General features: G+C 40.4%; 1 protein-coding gene across 2 annotated transcripts; it reads right to left on the reverse strand.

The window, feature by feature from the left end:
• Nucleotides 1–445: 445 nt before the first annotated feature.
• On the reverse strand, nucleotides 446–21440 carry LOC111234148 (AP2-associated protein kinase 1-like). 2 transcript variants are annotated; one of them, XM_022762088.1, is made up of 20 exons: nucleotides 20411–21440; nucleotides 19032–19150; nucleotides 17609–17717; nucleotides 17211–17353; nucleotides 16438–16559; nucleotides 15975–16056; nucleotides 15286–15418; nucleotides 15035–15138; nucleotides 14586–14668; nucleotides 14260–14420; nucleotides 13646–13767; nucleotides 12808–13161; nucleotides 12531–12664; nucleotides 12233–12429; nucleotides 12040–12129; nucleotides 10818–10913; nucleotides 10271–10378; nucleotides 9533–9703; nucleotides 8214–8321; nucleotides 446–2433 (listed from the first exon to the last, which is right to left on the reverse strand). In XM_022762088.1, the coding sequence occupies exons 1-20, from the start codon at nucleotides 20571–20573 to the stop codon at nucleotides 1745–1747; spliced, it is 3288 nt and encodes a 1095-aa protein (XP_022617809.1). In that variant the 5' UTR covers nucleotides 20574–21440; the 3' UTR covers nucleotides 446–1744. The 2 variants fall into 2 exon arrangements, with proteins under 2 accessions (XP_022617809.1, XP_022617810.1); XM_022762089.1 differs by lacking the exon at nucleotides 446–2433 and adding an exon at nucleotides 4114–7837.
• Nucleotides 21441–22001: the final 561 nt, after the last annotated feature.

Raw genomic sequence — 22001 nt, forward strand, 5'->3', positions numbered from 1 at the left:
TAGTTTATAGTGTTTTTGGCTGATCCTGTGTTTATCTTTTTTCCATTTTTCCTCTGCATGCACTTTAATCTGCCTAATCTGTTATTCATAAAAAAACAAAGATAAAACAAAAACTTTCCTGGAAAGACAATACTTTTGGCCTCTGTCCCGTGAAGCAAACTTCTGCAAGTCTATCAACACAAGAAAGACCTCCAGCACGCCACTGACACCATTTTGGACATGAAAGATCCCTGCAGCGCTCTCACTGTTGTCATCTGGCCAAGATTCAAACAGACATTTGCCATCGTGTCCCACCTCAGGTAGAACCATGAAAGCCTGGATCCACTGGTGTGAAACACGTCAGTAATGAGGCAGGACACTGGAATACGCCTTGAAAACCGTACCACCACATTATTGACAGGTTAAAGAGGAAGAAAAGACATATAACTAAATAACTAGGATACCATTATATTCATAAACCTTTAATAAAATACAAAGTTTTCTACTGACAATCTTTCCTAAAGGCCAGTATTAATAGCCAGATAATAAGAATGAAAAATACTATGCATGAACAAAATGCCATAAGTAAAGGCAGCATGGTTTACAAAAAGTCCTTATCTCTGCCAAAGTATGAAGCAAAATAATAAGAAACATTTAAAATCTTATCACTGTAAGAAAAACGCACTAAAAATTCGGCTCGGTAGAGATGATGGTTTTTTTTTTTTCTGTGACTTGCCTTCTGACCTATTGTGTAACTTTAAGTTGGAAGACACAGACATGATATGTTTCATTCAACATACAAAAAGACCAAAGACAAACAACATTAGCAGGTTTAAAAAAGTCTAACTCCTTTCAAGATAACTACTAAAGTCTCATAACACTGGTGTAGTTTGTGAGAAAATGGCAGCAGCAGCAACCAGAGAACAATTATCAAGTAGTAAAGATGGTAAATTGAGCTCGAAATCACTAAAGTACTTGTCCAGATTTCTTTGTAACTCTTTTTTTTTTAAATTTCACTGTGCTTGAAATATTTTCCCTCCTTCAACTGTGTGAAAATGTTTCTCATCATTGCATTTGATTTATCACGTTGGTCTGTTTGGTAGCTTTGCAGCACTGATGCTGAATGTTAACCAGACGCCTGCAATCACTGATATTAAAAAAGGCACAATCCGTAATCTACATGTAAACAGAAGGGTAAACCGCTATATAGATTTAAAACAGGATTAGACCCTGCAGCCGCTGCCAAACTGAAATACACAGAATAAAACTGAAAGCAGCGACTTTACATCTCAGATATTAAAGTTTTCTGATGCGTGAATATTTGTAGAGGTTTTAGAAAGACGGCACCAACTGAGAAACACACCAAATATTGACAAATTGAATAAAACAGAAATATGCAGTCAAAAAAATTACAGTTTTACAAAACCCTTCTTGATGTCCTACATGAAGTTTTAAATTACAGGATCAATCCACTGAAGTTCATCTTAATAACTTCTCAGTCCAAGTTCAGACTGTTTGTAAAGTGCTGAAATGACGCACTGTTGTGCTCAGACTAAAAGCGGATCAGATGACTGAGGTAGAACATGAAGTTTAAAGTACATAGTTGCTAAAAGGGATAATTTAGTCATTTTAATACTGCAGCAATAATGACAATAGTAAAACTACATTATAAAATGGGTAATACTGCGACTGACTTATACTTTGGCTCCTTCATGAGCTGCAGAAAAAGCTCTGACTTGGCATTTTTTACCAGACAATTATATAATCAAGGTTTCCCCTGAGAGCATCTTGGCTGAAAAGGTGCAGCGGTAAACGGGTCATCCAGAGCTCTTCCCCCTATGGTCCAGGAATGCAGAGGCCCCACAGCCACAGAACCCACGGCGGCCTGCTGACCAATCCTGGAGACGACCCGGTGCACCGCCACCGGCTGCTGGAGCAGAGGCTGAGGAGGGACCCGGACACCGAGAGGCTGAGGAGCAGATACTGGGACCAGGTGACTGTGTTTGCTGGTTTGAATCTGCTGTGTAACAGACTTAAATATGTGATCGTTTGCTTTGGTGGTTTCCTGCCTCTTTCCAAACGGTGCCTGGAGGAAAACATCCGATGCCTCAACAGGTTTATGAGATGCAGAAAAGGAGGAGCTGCTGAATGCATTCTTGCTTTCTTTCTCTGGTGGTTTAAAAGGGGCCAGCTGGAAGACATCAGAGGTCACTGGGCTGTCTGGAGGCTGGAACAGGGGTACATGGTTGTCAGGTACGAAGTGAAAAGTGGTGGAAGGAGTTGAAATCACATGGTGTTGCTTGCTCCTCTCATCTGATTGCAGCATGTGTTTGTTATAGACACATGCAGCAGTCCTCTGCTGGATCCTCTGCCCTTGCTTCTCCTCAGAGAACTGCACAGAAGCCACAGTCCCAGAGCCTCGCAGTACATTACTGTTGAGCTCCCTCTGCAGGTCTGTATGTGGGAGACATCGGAGAAACATGAAGATACATGCTTAAAAACTTTACAACAAAGGGACATTCATTTTATGAATCTCATATTGTGGAAAATAGCATCTTTTTCTATCATGATATTAAATGCAACAGAAAGGAATGTTTACCTAAACCAAATGTTTCTCAAATGGATCAAAACCCAGTGACAGAAAGTGATGGGAGTGGAAATCATGGAAGGTTTTAGAGAGAAAATGTGGAAAATGCAAAATATTCCAGTGTTTTTACGTCGTGTGGAGCATGTGATGTTTATCAGTGAGCTCAGATGGGTGGTGTGAAACATTAGTCTGATCAGTACTGAAGTTTTGAGGCCAACAGAGTTAAAAGCACATTAACAATTTCTCTTCAATTTAAGTGTCTCAATAAGTCATGACAGTGCGACAGTGAGCCAGCACGCACAACACCAGGACCCTGAAACCAAAGCAACTAAATGAAATCCAGCCATCATTAAATTTATTGTTCACATCTGTGCTTTTCCTACTGTGACATGTTTCCAGTGATAAAAGCCTAGACTTATATTTCTATTTAAGAGTTTTAAAAAAATCTGATAATATATTGGCCGACATTCTTCTTTTCCCCTTTTTAATATTAACATATCACAAGGAACTGTTCAATTCGGTTATTAAAGCATTGTGTTCAGGATATGTATCGAGTGGAACGTTTTATTGTTGAAAAATAAACTTCTCAGTTATTTTTTGACTGTCCCATCGTTGTGTGTCAAACACATCTTTGTCATTTCTGTACTGCTATATTCCTCTCACTAATGGATCAATAAATGAGCTGATACTAACGTCCCGTATCTGCGATAAGCTAAACTCTGGCAACATGTCGGCAGGTCAGGCTCGAGTATGACACGATGTCAGGTATATTCCTATAACTATTGTGTTTAGGAAAGTGAGAAATGATCATCTTTTAGAAGGTGAAGGAAAAGTCACAAAAATGGAAAAACAAAAAATGGATTGAGATTTTAATGGGTCATGAAGCTGATGTTTGATCTTACCTGAGTGGACTTAACCTGCTATCCAAGTAGAATAAAACGTTGATTAGTGCATTACATGATTAAACCAACCCTGCTATAAAATACAACAGTTTAAAAATTCATTTACTTGATAACTTAAGCCCTCAGTCTCGCACCCAAGTATTTCATGCACATATCTTTACATGCAAGTCTGATGACAAACAATTAAAAGAGGGTGCCATCGATTTAGCGGCGCATTCCTAAAACACTTTAGAACAAAAAGTATCAGAATCAAAGCAGCTGAACCAGAGATATCGTCTTTTTTATTACACATTTTATTTTTTCCTTTGTCAAAAATTTGCACCTACTTTACCCACAATGCAACTTGACGGCTCACACTTCAGTCAGGAGTGTTATGTTATGTTCGCACTAGTAGCGGACTGTGCAAAATAGTTCCCCTTCACTATAACAATTTAAAGATGGGACTATGTCTAAAGAAAAGTTGTTTAAATGTGGAATATACTTGTAAATGTTGATTTTTTTCCCCCTTTACTGACAGACACTATTATTTAAAAAAAAAAAAAAAAAAAAAACTTCTGTTGAGCTATAGTAACCAATAATCTGAACGAAAATGATGACAAAGAAAATCGTACAATCAACACTCAACACGTTGACATTCACATTTGTATTTTATTTGCCATCCCTTTATAATTCTTTAATTATCTCACAAAAATAGAAGGAGCACACGATACCACAGCTCTGACGCAGGTTTGGGGCCATACAGACAGGAGGCGTCTCAAAACACTCAATAGTATCAGATTTCATTTTTGGCAAAACAACAGAGAGAACGAGGGGCTCCTGTTTCACATCAAGGACTAATCTCACTACCTGCTTGGCTTTACCGATTACAACAGCACACAGGCGGCTACAGGGAGAAAGCTCGGGAGTTGCATAGGTTCAAACAGTAACTTCAAATGACTGAGCTGTTCAGTGGAAGGATCATAGAGAGGATGATAAAAAAACAAAACAAACATAAGCCTTCAGTTGCACATGCAGTACCTACAGTAAATGCGGCCAAAAGAGCCTGTTGCTTTGAAACCAGCCGCTCCTCGACGTTTATTGATTTAGACAATAAAAGGACATAATTTAAATTGTTAATCAGTGATTTCTACTCAAAATACTCTCCGTTTTGGGAGCAAATGGACTGACGTTGAAATAACGCAGAAATCAATATGTTTCAACTCATTATCATGAAACTTAGTTTGAGCCTATTCTGGATTTTAAAATTTAAGATTCAAAGATTTTAAGCGATGTGAGATTTATTGAATACTGCTGCCTTGACTTCAAAAGGTAACTACAATTAATTACTTAATTTATTCATTTGTTATTGTATATGTATATATATATGTATATATATATATATATGATATTATTAATATCTAACCAGAATTTGTGGACTTTATCTGAATTAAAATGTGACTGATTTAAATAACTAGAGTTAAATAATGATAAAATAACTCCTGATTATTTAAATGTACTATTCCTCTTCCAGAAAGGTGTATTTTCAGTAGATCTCACAAAAAAACATACCGTACCGCACACTATATGCTATTTAAAATCATTTTTTAATACGACAAAAATTGAAAAGAGGAGGCGGAGGTCGTCCTCCCCACTGTAACCATGCACAGGAAGCAAAATGACTTTGTTTGATCCTACAGAAACATTTATATTGCTGATTGGAGCTGATTTTTCAAACCCTGAACAGCTGACTTTCATGCTGCCTGATAATCAAACCACTGCTACAGCAACAGTGACGTATCATCACTGTGAGACTGGCAGACTTCGCACCTCAGAGAGCCCCTCACACGTTACATCAGACAAGTTCTCTTGACTGTAATATGGAGCGCAGACTTCCAGAGGACAGTGAGACTGGGGAGCAGTAAGCCAATACGTATCCAACTCTCAGAGAGAGTCATGTAGCTCTGACTACCTGAGAGAATTTAGGGGGGCCTGTGCTTCAAGAGGAGATTTTAATGACAACGCGACCGTCGCCATGTTTGCAGCGAACAACAACACAAGTAGGCTACTGGAAAACACATCCAACAAGTCTGACTCCACACACACATACATACTTATCATAACACTGTATACCAACACACATGAACATAACATTCAACAACACTGCCATGCTTTTTGATATGAATTCTGTGATCACTAAAACCGGTAAAGCACAATTTCAGAAAAAGTTCTAGTTTAGCAATGAAATGAAACAGGACTAAGATTCAAGAGGTTAAGCTCCCACTCTCCAGAAAACTGTAAAAATATAATCCTTCATCAGTCCATGTAAACAAACAGAACACAGGCTCACTTTCTTTTCACAAAGGTGGAATAAGACATGGGATTCAGCCTAATCTTCCAGGTTGGACAAAGACTAGGATTATTATCTATACATTTGAATGTACGGACAATTATTGAATAGATATAACCAAGAAAAAAAACTTTCTCAACACACAATTCCACAAAGAGGAATGAAATATTTATAGAGTATTCTTCAATATTATTCAGTGATTATGGTGTTAAGAATTATAGATATTTTTTATTATAGACTAATATTTATTTCTTACATTCATTCTCTAACACTCTATTCATATTAACATTTATTAACAGGAAAACAATATCTCATGTATACATATATATATATCTATATATGTATAGATATATATATACTGAGAGAGATTTCACAAGTAAAGCAATATGTCTTCCACAAGTAAAGCTTTATGACAATGACTTCATATATACACGGGAAGAATAACCAATTCTATGGTCTGGATAAGAGCCTGCACGGGGTCCAGATATCTATTTACATAAATAAGGAGTAAACAAGTGACAGGAATGTAGGAAGGATTGCATGATGGGGAATTAATGTTTGTGTTGATATTAAAGAAAAAATGTGAATGAGTGAAAATCATTTTTAAAATGCCACATTAGTTTGTTTCTGTTAGTGCCAAAAAATCACCTGAATCGTCATGAATGTTCTCTCTATATATAACAGCTACTGTAGTTCTAATATTTCCTATTAATGTTGATTATTTAAATTTATTTTCATGATTTCATGCATTTAATGTCGGTATGGCACACTGGTATAAACACTGTTAAATGACCAGGATTTGCCATTTAATTCCAAAGCAACCTCTTGCTTGCCTCAAGGATAAAATCAAAAGGAAGCTTAAAATAACAGCAAATGAGAACAGGTCCTTGTTTTAAAAGTACACTCTGTCTGGACAACAAGTTCACCTTGGATTGATGACAGAATTTGTAAGATGTTCTTTTTAATTGTACTTATATTTATAGATTAGCAGATCCTGTACACTTTCAGGACTGTTTCAGTCAGTAGTTTGCTTCACAGATTATTTTATGGCACTTCACTGTTTAGTCTGATCAGGGAAACTTTTTGTGTCCTGCTTTTCTCTCCATCACAATAACTCAGTATGGTGCTCGTGCTGCAGAAGCAGACAGAGAAGTAGTAGGAGGTGTCGTTATGACTGTTTTGTTTCCAGATTGTGGCACGATTTGATTTCATTTTTCAGTCTACTCTTTAGCAGCTTTAAATTGTTAAAGATATTCCACCCAACAGGCTGACAGAGGTAACACTTATGCTACTGTGCAAATCAGGCTACATGACTACGTTTCAAATAAGTTTCCGCTTGCAGAAGAAATAAACTGACCTTATTTGAACAAGTTTGTCATTTAACTTTTCCATGGTTTTACTTTAAAATGTGCAAATAAATCTGGGGAGGAGAATTTAAAAAGGCAAACAACGACAAATTCACTTGTGCACGATAATAACTACAACCACTTATAACTATGCCTATTGTACATTACAACGATGATCTTCTATTGTTTGCTATTTGACATAATGCGATATTGTTCAAACAAACTGGATAGCAATATTATATCCTGATTGACAGAAAGATGTAATGGTTAATCGTCAGGATGATGTTAGTGTACTGGCCACTCTTGAACCAATGGACAATACATGATGCGCAGAGACTACAACAAAGAGAAAATGTGAGTGAGAGGGTGAGAGATAAGAGGTGAAGAGAAGCCAGATAATGCAGTTGATACGGCGGAGAGGGCGGGGATGAAGAAGCACTGAAAGGCGAAGGACATTTCTACTGTAGGAACTACAATGATGATGACAGCCAGGGGGTGCAGGAAGCTAGCTATGACAACAGTGTTGATTGCAGTTATGCTATGCCAGTCTATAATCCAGTGTTACAGCTTCTACGAGGGAGGGGGGGGAGGGCCGCCTACAAGTCGATGAGCTGGTCCACCAGCAGCAGGGAGCGGGCCAAGCTGGGCAGGCTGGATTCAGAGCCGCCACTGTTACTGCGCGAGTGGCCTCCTGAAACTGGCCGGAGAGACAAGGGGGAACACGGGCAAACAGAGGGGAGGAGAAGCAGAGGAGTGGGAGTCACAACAAGCAAAACACAGCAGTCAAAGAAGGGGGGGAGAGAGGTCGAGAAAGAGAGAGAGAAAGAGAGAAGAGGGAGAAAGAGGGCAGAATTTACCCATTTACTGCTACTGGTTTTCAAACATTCTCAACTGAAGATGTAAAAACAGCGCAGGCACCTGATCCTGTTATCAGTAGGTTTGAGTGCTGTTAATTATTTAGCAAATGAGCATGCCACTGACCCCCCCCAAAAAAAACACTCCTGGGTGTGTCTACAATTTCTAAGACCATCTTGACCCACCTGTGCTTCTTTGCAGATACTGTACAGACTTACCTTGGGAGTTCTTTCGGCCTGTGACGGGAATTGGATCAAACTCGTCCTCCGTGCCTCCCTCTCCACTCGCTTGTTGGGGCTCAAAGTCTGAGATCAGGAGAGACGAGTCTGCAAAGAATAGAAAAAAAAAAAAAAAAGTGGGTGTTTGACGTTACCATTTGAAATCCCGAGTGTTTTAGAAAACTTCTTAGATGAAGGGGTGAAAAAATAAGAAAAAAGGAGCACTGTGGCCAAATAAACATTTATAAGTAAGGCCAATGATGATAAGCACTAGCACTTGTTTTTTCCTCACCATGATAAAAATGTTAAAATCATAAAATCAGCACAGCCACCACAAAAAAAAAAAAAAAAAAACCCACATCCAAAGCTCTCCTGTAGTAAAAAAGCTGTTTGATAAGATATCATGAGGACAGATTAGTAGTAATTAGGATCATGCAGCTGGTGCAAACGTTCAGGCTGTGATTCAGACTTGGCACTGTCAACAACAGTCAAATGCCTTTCGTTCACCAGCCAAGACCGAACAACTCAGCCACAGCTGTGGAGCGCTCAGTGCGGGACGCACAATGTAGTTTTACAGATGACGCCACTGAAAAGAAGCATTTTCCTTTAATGTCAAAAGCTTTATGAGGTTATGAAGATAAACACAACACGAACTGTCAAGATGAATGTGGATTAGATGAATTTGTTCAGCTGTGATGGAAATGCTTCTGCTGCCACCCAGTGGTTGAAATTCACAGTACAGTATGATAGTATTTACAAGTAGCTGATTTTGGACGTTGGTGTCAACAACAGCTTTAAGTCCAACTAATAGTTAATTGCATTTTTTTTTTGAATGTTGCTTATGTACATGCTCTCACAGATACTGTGCTCTCCTTTGGAAAAAAAAAAAAAAAAAGATTAGAAACCAAAATGGAGAAATGTTTTTTGGTTTCATGAGGCGCCGCCTGGTTCTGCATTATTGATATGAATACTGATGGAGAACTTGTGTCTGTACAGCCAATCATATCTGCTCCATAAAACAGTAACATTACCGTTCTACACAGCACCTAACCTACTAACGTGAACACATGTTTTCTTCTGTTAAAGGGTGCATCACTATTACTGCTGAAATTTACAAACTGTGTTCCTTAACAGTTAATACTTGGTGCTACGGTACAGACACATTTCTGTCATTTATAAAAAAGCATGTGGGTTCAATTCCAAATCGTTCTTGTTTATTCTTTTAGTGAATATTGGAAAAAACTGGCAGATAGCTGCATAGAGGCAGAAGTGAGTTACCGAAAAAGCAAAGTTTCTCCAACAGGCCCTGAGATTCTTACCTGCTTTAGGCTGTGCAGAATCTCCAGACAACAGACTGAAATCATCCAACACAGAGGCAGCGGAGGTGGGGGCAGAGGAGACGGAGGTGGTGGCACTGCTCGCTGCTGGAGGGACGGACGGACCAGAGATCAGAGAGCAGCCCAGGAGAGAGTCGTCGGCAGTGAGAGAGTCTGGGACAGAACAGAGGGTAAAGTTTAGTTATGGACAAGGACACAGATACATTGACCTTTTGTAAATAGTAAAAGGAACCTAATCCTTTTACTATTTACAAACTGTAATATTTCAAGGTTTTACTAACTCTTAGAACAAAGTGAAGTAAAGTAAAGATAAATTCCCTTTTCTCAGCTTATTAATAGAGCATAATACATTTGGTTAAATTTCCCAACAGAAAACATCTTGATATCATTTTTTGCCAAAAATCTCTTGTAACTCAAATACTTGTGGCACTAGTAGTGATATCGTAAACATGTGACATCTTTGGCCACCTGGAGCAGCAAAAACAAACTGGGAACACAACACTGAAATAATATCAGCTTTTAAGTTGCTATGGCAAACTTGTTAGCAAACAGTTGCTCATTTCCATATCCAGCTGGATCCCACCACCTGGGCGGATAGTGTACAGTGGGTTTTTAGAGCTCTTTTTTTCTGTGCTGAAACACACAAGCCTGCTTGTAGAGGAGCACCCCACCACCACCACCACCGACACACCCCACACACACACACACGCACACACACACCTTTTGCAGACTCTTCCACAGAACCACCGAAGGGATCAGACAATGACAAGAGGTCAGGAAGCATGAGTGAAGACGTGTCTGGAGATTTCAGTCCTTCAATCAGCTTCTCTAAAGGCCAGTGAAGAAAGTAAAACATGGTGAGCCAGGTATATAAAACCTATATATAAAATAGTGTTTAAATATAAGAAGTTACTGACATAAGAAATTCCCATAGCAACAGAGGAGAGAAAAGCCATTTAGGACATTGATGTGCTATTTGTGTGTACAGTATGTTACTTGGTTTGGCTGCTCGTCTACATGATGCTTAGATGTTTACTTTCATATCATCATTTATTCATGTTATTATTCATTTGTTATAATTGTTAATTTTACTGAGGATATTTTAGGACAACCAACAACAACATTTTTTTCAGAGGACAGAAAGATTTCTTAGACTTCTCTCTGGAAGTCAAAAGCTTTTCATGAATGGCAGTTTGTGAGTCATATGTTTGTATGAGACAGTACCAAAAAGAGCATACAGCGTGGAGCCACTGGCAGAGATATTTACCTGGTGCATCCGACAGTTCGAGTGTACAGAAAGGATCTGGGACAACCAGCAGTGAGGCTCCAGAATCCACGTCAAGAATGGCTGAAGGTCTTTCAACTGGGTGACAAAGCAATGTGACAGAGTAATGATGTGTAATGAAGTCTAAAAATTAGCCTCAAGAAAAGCAATGTAGGAGGGAGCTGGTTGAAACCTTGTCTATGTTAAGTGTAAGCTAACCAGCTGCTGGCAGTAGCTATACATTTAGCGTACAGTCGGCAAAAAAGCGAATAAATGTATTTCCCAAAATATCAAACTATTTTTTTAATTTATCGATCAGACCCAGTGAATGAATGAAAATTAATAACTCTTCCTCATGTTTTTGAACTGCTTAAGATACAGCATTAACTTATTCAGTATATTAGCAAATCAATCCTCCCACTTTTCTGTCTTGTTAACGGCAGCTCATAAAAACCATCGTTGGCTACATTTGCTGGGTACAGCAGCGGTGCTGCCAGAACTCTTCACATTAAAAGGTCATTTAAATCTTGGCAATTCTTTCATTCTGACCAATCCCCTTATTTTATTTGTGTGATGCACAAAGGCAGCCATGGCTTTTGAAAGCTTGATAAAGCTGATTAATGGACCAGGTGCATTAAGAGGTTTATGTCTTGGTTTGACATCTCATCAGACTCCTTCAGACTCATACAGTACAAACGCATTATGTGGCGTCAGGACAGCCGTAAGGTATCAGAGTGGGGATCAACTCATCAAGATATCTTACTGTAAATCTCAGTCTGAGTTAACTTACCAGTCTTTATATTTACTTCACTCTGATGTCCATAAACTAGCACGCTAACTCATGCTAACAGCTGGCAGCTCATAGGAATGATGTCCTGCTGATATTTAATCTCTTGAACCCTAAACTTAACAAAGCTAAACTAACTGAAACCTTTTATTCTACCATCATATTCCCGTTCCAGACTTTCAGTGCATTTGATCACACTTACTTTAAAAACACCATATTCTAATGGCAGAGCTACAGTGGATGGAACAAGTTTATGAGCTGTTTATTAAACATCTGGAATGAATGAAGTTACATAGGGTCACCATATGTTTCTAGGACAGCTTGAATTTGTAATGATGGCACTGAAAGGTCTGTGTTAATGGGTCCAGGTCCACATACAAGACAGAAAAGAAGAAAAACACTGAGTCGGTAGACTCTTAAGGGAAAAGTGTGACATACCAGTTTCATGGGGTTCATTTTCCACAGTTGAGGCCTGCAGACCTGGTATCAACTCTTCAGATGATGTTGTCTCAGTTTCTGAAGGTAGGTCTGGTAAAGTAATTAAAAACAGTTATAACATCTACTGTTTATTAGTGTATATAATACTGCTACTAATATACATATACTGCATGCATAAAAACACAAACTTTACCACTGGGCTTTATGTCTTCTGCTTTGAATTCTGCAGCAGAGAGGTTGGTGAAGTTGTCATCATCAAAGGGGTTCCATGCGGGCTGTGTGGGGGTGCCAGAGGCAGGAGCAGTGGGTCCAGCTTTGCTTTGGTCCTGGACTGCATCTCCAACACCGAGCTGAGCAGGCTGGGTGCCGCTCGGTTGAGATGTAAGTGATCTGGAGAGAAAGATGAACAAAATATCATAAATAAAACACACAGGAGATGACCTGAATTTGAACTACTCTTCAGGTTTTTTTCAAGTGTATGTGCCACTTACTGGTTGAGGGCCGCATCTCCATTAGGTCCTTGCAGCTGCTGTGAGTCAACTGCAGCGACGCTACTCGCTGTGGCGTCACTCGGGATGCGTTGGTGGCCTCGTTCTTCGGTTGTCTTCGGAGAAGCAGGTGGAGTCTGATCAAAAAAGGCACAGGATGAAAGCAAAACACAAGATTAAAATAGAAAGAACTAATTTAAAAAGTAGGGGGAAAAAAATGAACCATGTCAACTCTATAACGATAATAGTAAAGCTGGATGGTGAGCAGCAGACCACTTACCGCCTCAGCTGATTTTTGGCTGATCTCAGTGGAGGCAGGCTGAGCAAGGGCAGCTGCTGGCTGCGTTATCTGCTGCTGAGATACAGGCTGCTGACCAGGGGCTGGTTTGCTGGGCGAAGGCTGAGCCGCAGGCTGTTGAGCCTGGCTGGCCTGCTTGCGTCGAGCCGGGCGTTGGGGTGGGGCTGGGCTGGACGGAGTCGGCGCTGCCTGCTGGGAGGTGGAGCTGCCCACAGAAGAAGGTGTGGTCTGTTGCTGGACTGCTGGCTGTACTTGCGGTTGGACATCAGCCTTGGTCACTGGTGATATTGCTGCTGCTGTAGTGTCTGCTCCTGCAGCGGCGGCTGGCTGCGCGGCCTGTCACACAAACACAGACTTTTATCTCTTGTCTCATAAAATGTTACATCTGCAAACCACTGTCAAGACAAAAATAACTTAGTGCTCCACCTCACCAAAGCAACTGTGGGTTTATATGCAGGGCTGATACTACTGATAATTGTAATTTTTTAATACAATTAATTAATTCATTATTTAATCTATGTCAGAGAATAGTGAACAATTTCCCAGAAACCAAGGCTTGAAATAGCTTAACAAACTAAAACCCAGAAATATATGGTTTAAAAAGATAGAAAAGCACGAGTGTGACGACCTTTGTATGCCACCCTGATACATACAGCCAGACATCAATCATGCTCTACTGAAGCTCTTTACTTTTTTTTTACCTTTTTTGTGTTTTTGCACATTTGCATACACCAAAGAAAAATAAGTTGCTGGTTTCGTATTAATTTGCATGTGTAGAAAGCTCTTTTGGCTGCTCATTGTGTATTTAGCTGGTACGTACCTGCTTCTGCGGAGCCACAGCCTGACTGGAATTGTTTTGTGACTGGATGAGAGGCAGAGCTGAAGTCTGCGCCTTCTGTGACTGCAGAGCTGCAGCTGGCTGAGAGAGGTCTAAACTGACTCCTGTGGGATGTTAACAAGAACATGTTACTCTTGAGAGAGCATCAAAGTATTTTAATCTTCATACTTACACAGATGCAGAACAATGAAAAGATCAAGCAACATAGATAGGTTTATAGGAGCATTCGAGTTGATGTTTATCTCAAACAAAATGTTTCAAAGAGGATTATATAATCTGTTAAATGCTGATAAAAAAAAAAAATCTAAGTGATTTGTAACAGGTCCAAAGCTGATATCAACTGAAGCAGTGTTTCAAGTGGCAGAGAGGAGAATAATCATTTCATAATCACTTTGGGCCTGTGGTTAGATGGCTTTAATTTGCATGAGTCTTAACCTGCATACTTGATCTGTTCCTGTTGAGAATTGCAGGATTCAAAGTGTGCACAAAGGATTAGAGGGATTCCTGTCTTTATGTGCGTCTTCATTCAAAATCGTGGGTGTCTTTTTCCTGTGACAGAGAGGAGACTAAGGCCGGAGACGGAGTGCTGTACGTACCCACAGGCTGAGCTGCACCACCAGGGAGATTAGCCCGCTTGCGAGGGGTGAGAGCAGCAGGCTGGATGGGTAGGATGCCAGCAGCAGGCTGGGTATGGGCTGCTTTGGGCCTCTGGCGAGGGGTGATGGAGGTTTCAGTGGTGGGAATTGGATCTGTCAGTCTGGCAACAAAAGGGAGGATGTTGGCCTCCTTGTTAATCATGGCAAACAGTGTTAACATAATTATTTAATGAGTATCAGAATACTGACTGTACCTAATTACTTCCGCAAAATGTAGTGTTACTACAGCCTTGATTGGTAATACAATGTAAGCAGGTCATGCTTGCCTGGGCTTAGTTTGGCTCTTCTTTGCGGCGGCGGCCTCACTCGCTTTGATCGGCTCAGGAAGTTTAGAGGGAATTTGAGAATTCTGGATTATGGAAAAAATGCAAAAGCTTTTCAAAAGAAATTCCACAAGAAATCAATGAATCAATGAATACTGTATCAATCAGTCCACACAGACAAAATTTTACAATGAAAACGCTGACCCTCAAGGTTGGTACTTTTAATACTAATGAATAATATCATCATGGCTATTAAGTATTTTCTACTTTATGCAACTGATGAATTAGTGCAGATTTTCCTCCCACAGTGTGACAACTAACACGTCTGTCTATGTAGGTCAGGCAGCGAACCCACAGCAGATTCCACTGAATACAAGAAAATCAATTCCTCATGAGAGAAAGCCAAGCAAATCCAAATATTTCAGCTGACCCTGGTGCTGAGAGAGACTGACCTTCACATTCTGAACAGGGCAGGTCCGCTGAGCTAGTTTGAAAGCAAAGAAGGACACCTGGTAGATATCTGGTCTTATGTCTGGGTCCGGCTCCAGCATGTACCCTAAAACAAAACACCGTGAAGAAACAAGAGTGAGACTCCAAAAACTGAGTCAGTGAACACACATTTACATTTAAATCGCAAGTGCATGCCTTTGTCAAAACTGAATTTGATGTTGAAAACATGATTTAATGTTTAAGAGGCACTAACGAATGAGGCAGTGAAGATCGTAAGAGTAGCGCGAGTTATCTGGAATGGTGAAACTGCCATCACAGATGGCCACCTGGCTTTCACCAAAGGGCAGAGTGAAGAAGCACAACTTGTACAGCAAACAACCCAGTGCCTGGAGAAGACAATCACATGCATGCCCCATCACACCAAACACAAACAAGGAGAGGAAAGGGAGAGAAGAGAAGAGAAGAGAAGAGAAGAGAAGAGAAGAGAAGAGAAGAGAAGAGAAGAGAAGATTACCAATACTGCACAGCAAGTCACAACAAAAATCCTTTTCCCCTCTAAACACCAGAAGGTTATAAAAATATTCAGTCACAAGATAAAAGCAAAGTTTTCTGACTTTTAAATTGTACAAATACAACTTTACTTATCTTAAACTTAGTACAAGTGCAAACAATCCCAAAACTCAAACTTCTGCTACTTATTGAGCCTGTAAGTTTAATAAACTAACAATGGGCCATGATGTCAAACAGGGTTCTAGTATAAAACATCCAGTATCAGTGCACTAGATATTAGTTTAACAAAATACGCTATAATCAACACTTTTATTATATTTTACTGAAATGGTGGCTTAGTTTTACCAGATAAGTACTGTATGTGTCCTCTGTATTGTTTCTCTGTATGCACCCCTATCAGGATTACCACAGAAGTGTTCTCTCTTCACTTACCCAGATATCTGCTTTTGTGGTGATAATCTTGTTGTTGTAGAGGTTCACCATTTCAGGAGCACGATATGATAAAGTGGTGTACCTGAAAGAAGACAGGAATATATTAGTAAGGACAGAACAGGAATAAATTAGTAAGAAAACGACCCGTTTTTAATGTGGAGTTGAAATGAAACAGCCTACGCAATATTATGTATTCAGAAATGTGCATAAATGCAAATGAAAGTAGTGACTTTATTTGATAATAATTCAATTTTGCATCAACCAAAACCTCCTTTGCACACACATCATAGTATTTTCAGCAGCACAGCACTGCTCGTGTGTGATTCATATGAGGATCAGGAGAAAAATGTTTAAAAATTCAACCAGTCCATAAAAAGAAAAAAAACAAAACAAAGCCCTACCTAAAAGTGTGAATAAATGAAAGCTGCAAATATCACCAAAGCGGATGAAAAGAGGCACAAACTTTTTGATCTCTTCCTCCACGGCGGCCACTCCCTCAGTCTGCGGACTCTGGAACTTGTTAGTAGCACTGCCAAAGTCACACAGCACATAATGACCTTTGTCGTGCAGAAGGATGTTCTCCACCTGTAGAGATACAGCATGGTTATACATGAAGGGACCCAGTTTGGATCTCAAGTGTCAGGTGGCACTGTGTAAGGTGTAAGGTGGTGCAGTAATTGGCCCATTCTGCAAAGTCAAACACTGGAGTTGCTTGCTTCCTGTAACATGTGCACTTGAGATAATGATGAATACAAATCTCAAGGTGCAGCCATCTTCACATTATGACATGCAGATTTAAGCCAGAGTCAAAATTGACGTGCTCCTTTCATCATGCTCTAATAACTCTGAAACACACATCGAAGTCGATTTTTTTTAATGTAAATCAAGCAATCTGCTGTGCAATAAAAAGTCATGTTTCCATATGGATTAAAACTTCTGAGTGACAGTAACTCAAAATTAAAGCGAAGGCCACACTGCAGTTAACTGGGCTCTGCAGTGTTTGGAGTACTTTGACAACTGACAATCTCCCCTCTCCTCCTATAAGAGCTATCCATAATTAAACACAGCACCAACCCCACACAAACATATCAATCATGACTCTTCAAAAGACATCACAGCCCGGTGAACTACAGTAGGTGTTGCCCCTGTGCTAACAGAGAATGGACCTGCCTGTACTATCCTACATACTGCAGAACAGAGCACCTCACAGGGCAAAAAAGTGGCAAAATGTGTCACCTTTAGGTCTCTGTGGATGATAGGTGTCTTGCGCTGGTGCAGACGAGAAACAGCATCACAAGTGTCACAGAAGATCTGCAGCACCTCAGCCTCAGTGAAACCAGTCTGCAGCCTCTGATTCATCAGATTGACCACCTGCCCTCCTGCAAAACAAGATCCAGTTACACAGCAGCACAAACAACATGGGTCATTAACCTAACTGGGACCGGACTGAATCTCAACTTGTGTGTGTTATTCTATTATAACACTGATGTTGGTCAGATTTATTATACAATAACTGTTTGTTTTTACCATTCAACAGCACAAACATACTGCTGCCCAAACTCTAATTATCACTATAATGATAATATAAGCATGTGGTTGCAGCCACACCCCATGTCCCCGACTCACTCACTCACCTTTGCAGTAGTCCATAAGTATGAGAACCTCCCATACATCCCTTGATCCCATTGCTGTGATACTGGAGTCCAGATAACCAACAATATTCTTGTGACCGACAAGGTCTTTCTGCAAGAACACAAACGCACGTTCAAGAGCATTAACACACCATCGTGCAACTACTGTAAGCGGCTGCATAGTGTGCTCATACAATGTGACTGTTGAGGTGATTAGTTAAGAGTGTTGAAGTAAAATAAAATGATTTGTGACACCAAGAAAACGTGGGACAGGGAAGAAATATTTCCATATTTTGCTGCAAAATGCGCATTGGGAATTTTAATGCCGTAAGCCTTTGATTCAGTATGGTCAGTGTGAGATGAGATGCAGTGCAAGGCCATCAAAATCAGGAATCTATTAGGTAATGAAAAAATGTCAAGTACTGATGCTGAGGTGAGGGACTGCCAGTCTATACCTGCCTGTGTGTGAGTGTGTGTGAGTGTGTGTGCGTGTGCGTGTGTGTGAGAGAGAGAGAGAGTGAGTATGAGAAAGACTGAGAGGTAAAGGAAACACCATGAGTGACATCAGACATTATCTTTGAACCAAATGTCAGCATTGGTTTCAAAGATACGCCACAGATATGCCACTCTTCTAAAACTTGAACATCCATTGCTTCCTTCCTTCCTTCCTTCCTGAGTGTTCCTTCAGATATGAGTTCTGTGAACAGACCGTGAACTCAGTGCATGCTGCAAAAATGCTTAAAGACTATAATATGACTTTCCTGCTGATAGAAAAATTACATTTTGTGGGAGGCTACCATGGCATACATGTCTATTTATAGACTAAATAAATCCAACTTCTGCTCTTGGATTTTAACAGGTCAAGAGGTCTGACAGCGCCAGAACAGTCTTCTTCCCTTTTACCACAATGTGATCCTTATGTGCAGCAAATTTATACCATAAAACATCTTCAGTTTAGTTTTATGTTATGTTAGCAAACAGGTATCATTAATTATAAATTTATCAGAAGCCCACAGGAGGACAACTACAACTTCAGGACTAGAATAACAATGAATACTTAAAAATAACATCTTATCAAGGTACTGAATAGTCCTTTAAGAATTCATGTTCATACAGATATCCCCACAACTCATTCTACAACACATCTCAGTCGAGGAGAGCAGAACATGCAAAAAAACAAAGCTGACCAAGAACCAGATGAATAAATACAGAACAACACCGCTGCAGGCTGACTGTGTGCTGAATTCACCACTTGTTCTTAGTTATTCTGGACAGAATAAGACATCCTTCATTTGTGAATGTGTGTGTGGAAATGTGCACAACTTAGGTTTCAACTGACATTTGCTATGTTGTTGCCTTCATGTGGTTTTACCCAAATACAAAACCACGCGAGCGAGCAGATAAATGATTAATCTCTGCAACTCACCATTATTTGAATCTCGCGTTTGCACACCTGCAGATCATGCTCATTGTTGACATACATCCTCTTCAGGGCGCAACGCACCCCTTGATTTGTTCGCACAAGGAACACAATTGCAAAGCCACCTGCAGGATTGAGAAAGAGACCAAATTAAACTGTCAGTCCCCGAAGAGATGATAGCCGTGTCAGCAAAACTGACAGTGAACAGTTGGGACAAAAAAAACATTCTTGTTGTCACACACTTAAAGATAGTTACCATATTTAATTGTGATCAATATCACAATAAGACAAATCTTGCATGGCACCATTCTCACAAGCTTTCTTAGGGCATCATGATTTTGGAAATTTGGCCGACATGCTCATTTTTACACTTAATCACTTCTACAACTGTTGCAATTTGTGTGTGTGTGTGTGGCCTTTCATCAATACGGACGACCAGGGCCAAATGGTGCAGCCTTATAGCGTTATGTATTAGTCATGTCATTGCTGCAGGGTTTAAGTAGAGGCCTACATTGAGGCCTAACCATCTGGTACATCTCAGCCCACAAATTCACTTTGCCGAGTTGTGGTTGTGACAGAGTCATCAATTTCAGGCAGTCATTGCGACTAATACTGCATCCTGGAATTGACACCTTGTGTGAAATGGTATTGTATGGCACTGTGGCACTATATATGTGCAAGAGATACCTATGAACCTGGGTGCAAGTCGAGGGTCTACACCACTTCTAATGTTCATATTTTAGTACAGCAAGTGCAGACGTTCTTGTCAATTGCAAAAAACTGTCTTCCTACATTATTTAAAAACTGGACACTGGTTTTAAACTCTTCACTAGTTAGCAGCCTGACGCACTGATTAATTCTGTAAGGCAGACATCATTACCACAGACTGTGGTCTAGAAAAATTAGTGTTAGTGTTAAGGAATGCCTGACATTGACAACAGTTGTTATTTAAAACACTACAAATAGAAGAATAACATGCTGCTGTGCTCCTGGGTTCAAAATGGTAAATAAAATGACTTTGTTTCGGTCAAGCACAGGCCTCTATTTCTGCATCAGTAATGTTGTTCTGATGTCTAACAGCATTAGAGAAGGGCCTGCCACTGGTATCTACAAAGAAATCCAACAATTGTATGATCTACGGCTTGAGTGCTGCTAAGAGAAAGCAGTAGGCCTCTGTTTTGCATTTATGTATCCAAGATACACAGGCTAGATGCAAAGCTCCATCATTCCTGTGGGGATGGTATAAGGTTACATCCCTGTACTGTCATGTGACTCATGTATTTGGCTTGGGCATGCACACATCATATTATTGCATCAACAACATGCATGGAAATAAAAAGAGGAAAAAAAACTGGCATCATCTGGTCTGTGCAACCTCATCTCACCTTCAGCTATAATCTCCTCGACAGTGACTTGGTGTCGCCCGACAGTGAAGGCTCGTCCAATGAAATTTCCGCCTGCATGACTGGACCCGGAGCTGCCACCGCCTCCTCCAGAACCAGGCCCGGAGCTGACCAACTCCCGACGAGAATCAAAGAACTTCCTCATGTTGTCGAAATGGCAGGGGGAGTATTTGCGGCTTCAGTCACAGAAACAGAGGAGAGCTGATTGTTTCCTGTGCAGTGAATTATTGCACCAATGCAGGTCAGATTGTAAACCTGACGAATCTGACGCTTCAAGCGAGTCTATTTGCAGCCTCAAAACATGCAGTGATGCCTTTGTCACTTATGATGATGTTGAGACAACCCAGATTTTTGGTGGCAAATTTCCCATTTGCTTGCCAACACAAGCCAGTTGATGATAGCTAGAGCGGCTGCGACTAGCTGTTATGTAAGTGAATTACACCACCCAGGAGGCTAAAGCATCTCCGGAGAAAGTATTTCTTTAGCTATCCATCCAGCTGTTCATGGTCGGCTGCTGCTGATAACATTAGGTCCTTCTCCATCTCGTCCAGCCATTACTAAGCTAGCTAAGTGCTAGCTACTTACGCGCTATGACATTTCGTGTAAGGTTATCCAGGTTATCCTCTGAAGATAATGTCTCCGAGTGCGATGTATCCGACGTGTAACTTGTGCGATAGCGTTGCCCGAGAAAATCTTTCCATCCTCATTCAAGTGGAGCGGCCGTTTGTTGCCACATAGCTGCCTTTCTAGCCATTTATTCGCCTACATTTACAATAAAACTGTGATTTTTAGTTTGCTAACGCATTAGCGCGCGATGCAGCTATTCTTCAATACAAACAAGCGCAGAGTCGACGGGAAACTGAAGACTCCGTCTGTCGCAACTGTAGCTGCAAATCAGAAACCGCAGAATTTGACATCTACCAAAACATTACACGGAGGTTTCTACCCAGCAGCCTAATCTCTGCAACCACAGCAATCTTTGGCTGCCTGCGATATCGCAACATCCTAGCTGTTGCTGTTGACGCGCAGACGGAAATATGGGTATTGTAGTTCAGAGCGCAACTGCAGCCCCCCCTCCTTTCCACTCCCCCTTCCCCCTTGCGTATGTGGTCATCACATGCTGCGTTCAAAGACATATCGGTCAAACCACTATACGAACAGATTGGAAAGACAGTTTCCCTCAGCCTGCTTTCAGTTCTGAGTCGGATACATTAGGAATATCCGAGGGCTTAGATATCTCCAGGTGATAGAAATAACTATAGAGGACTCAACAAACCAGTGGAAAAATGGCCGCAAAGCCAGCATCATTAGCGGTTACGTTTAGGTAAAAATCTATATTAACTGTAATTCAGCTAATTTAAAAAAAAAAGAAAAAAAAGAAACTACGCCAAGTTTTTTGTATTTTGTTCCACTTAGCCCCCGTCAAACGTATGGCACGATAAAATAGCCAATTGAGGCTATTTATGAAGGGACTTACTGCATGAAGGGAGCTTTCCCATTTTTCCGATAATCCCTAAATGCAGCAGTAGGTCTTGTGCACGCTAAAGGAGGATCCTGTAAAAAAAAAAAAATT

This window comes from Seriola dumerili, unplaced genomic scaffold (assembly GCF_002260705.1).
Source record: "Seriola dumerili isolate Sdu_G_001 unplaced genomic scaffold, Sdu_1.0 BDQW01000442.1, whole genome shotgun sequence".
In the NCBI taxonomy this organism is placed as follows: Eukaryota; Metazoa; Chordata; class Actinopteri; order Carangiformes; family Carangidae; genus Seriola; species Seriola dumerili.

What these genes read in the sequence shown, in the direction of transcription:
- LOC111234148 (XM_022762088.1), bottom strand. Translation starts at nt 20,573, where the DNA reads ATGAGGAAGTTCTTTGATTCTCGTCGGGAGTTGGTCAGCTCCGGGCCT. An exon ending in AAGAGCCAAACTAAGCCCAG is followed by an intron (nt 14,421 to 14,585) that starts GCAAGCATGACC and finishes TTTTGTTGCCAG; the next exon opens with ACTGACAGATCCAATTCCCA. An exon ending in CGAACTGTCGGATGCACCAG is followed by an intron (nt 10,379 to 10,817) that starts GTAAATATCTCT and finishes ACTGGCCTTTAG; the next exon opens with AGAAGCTGATTGAAGGACTG.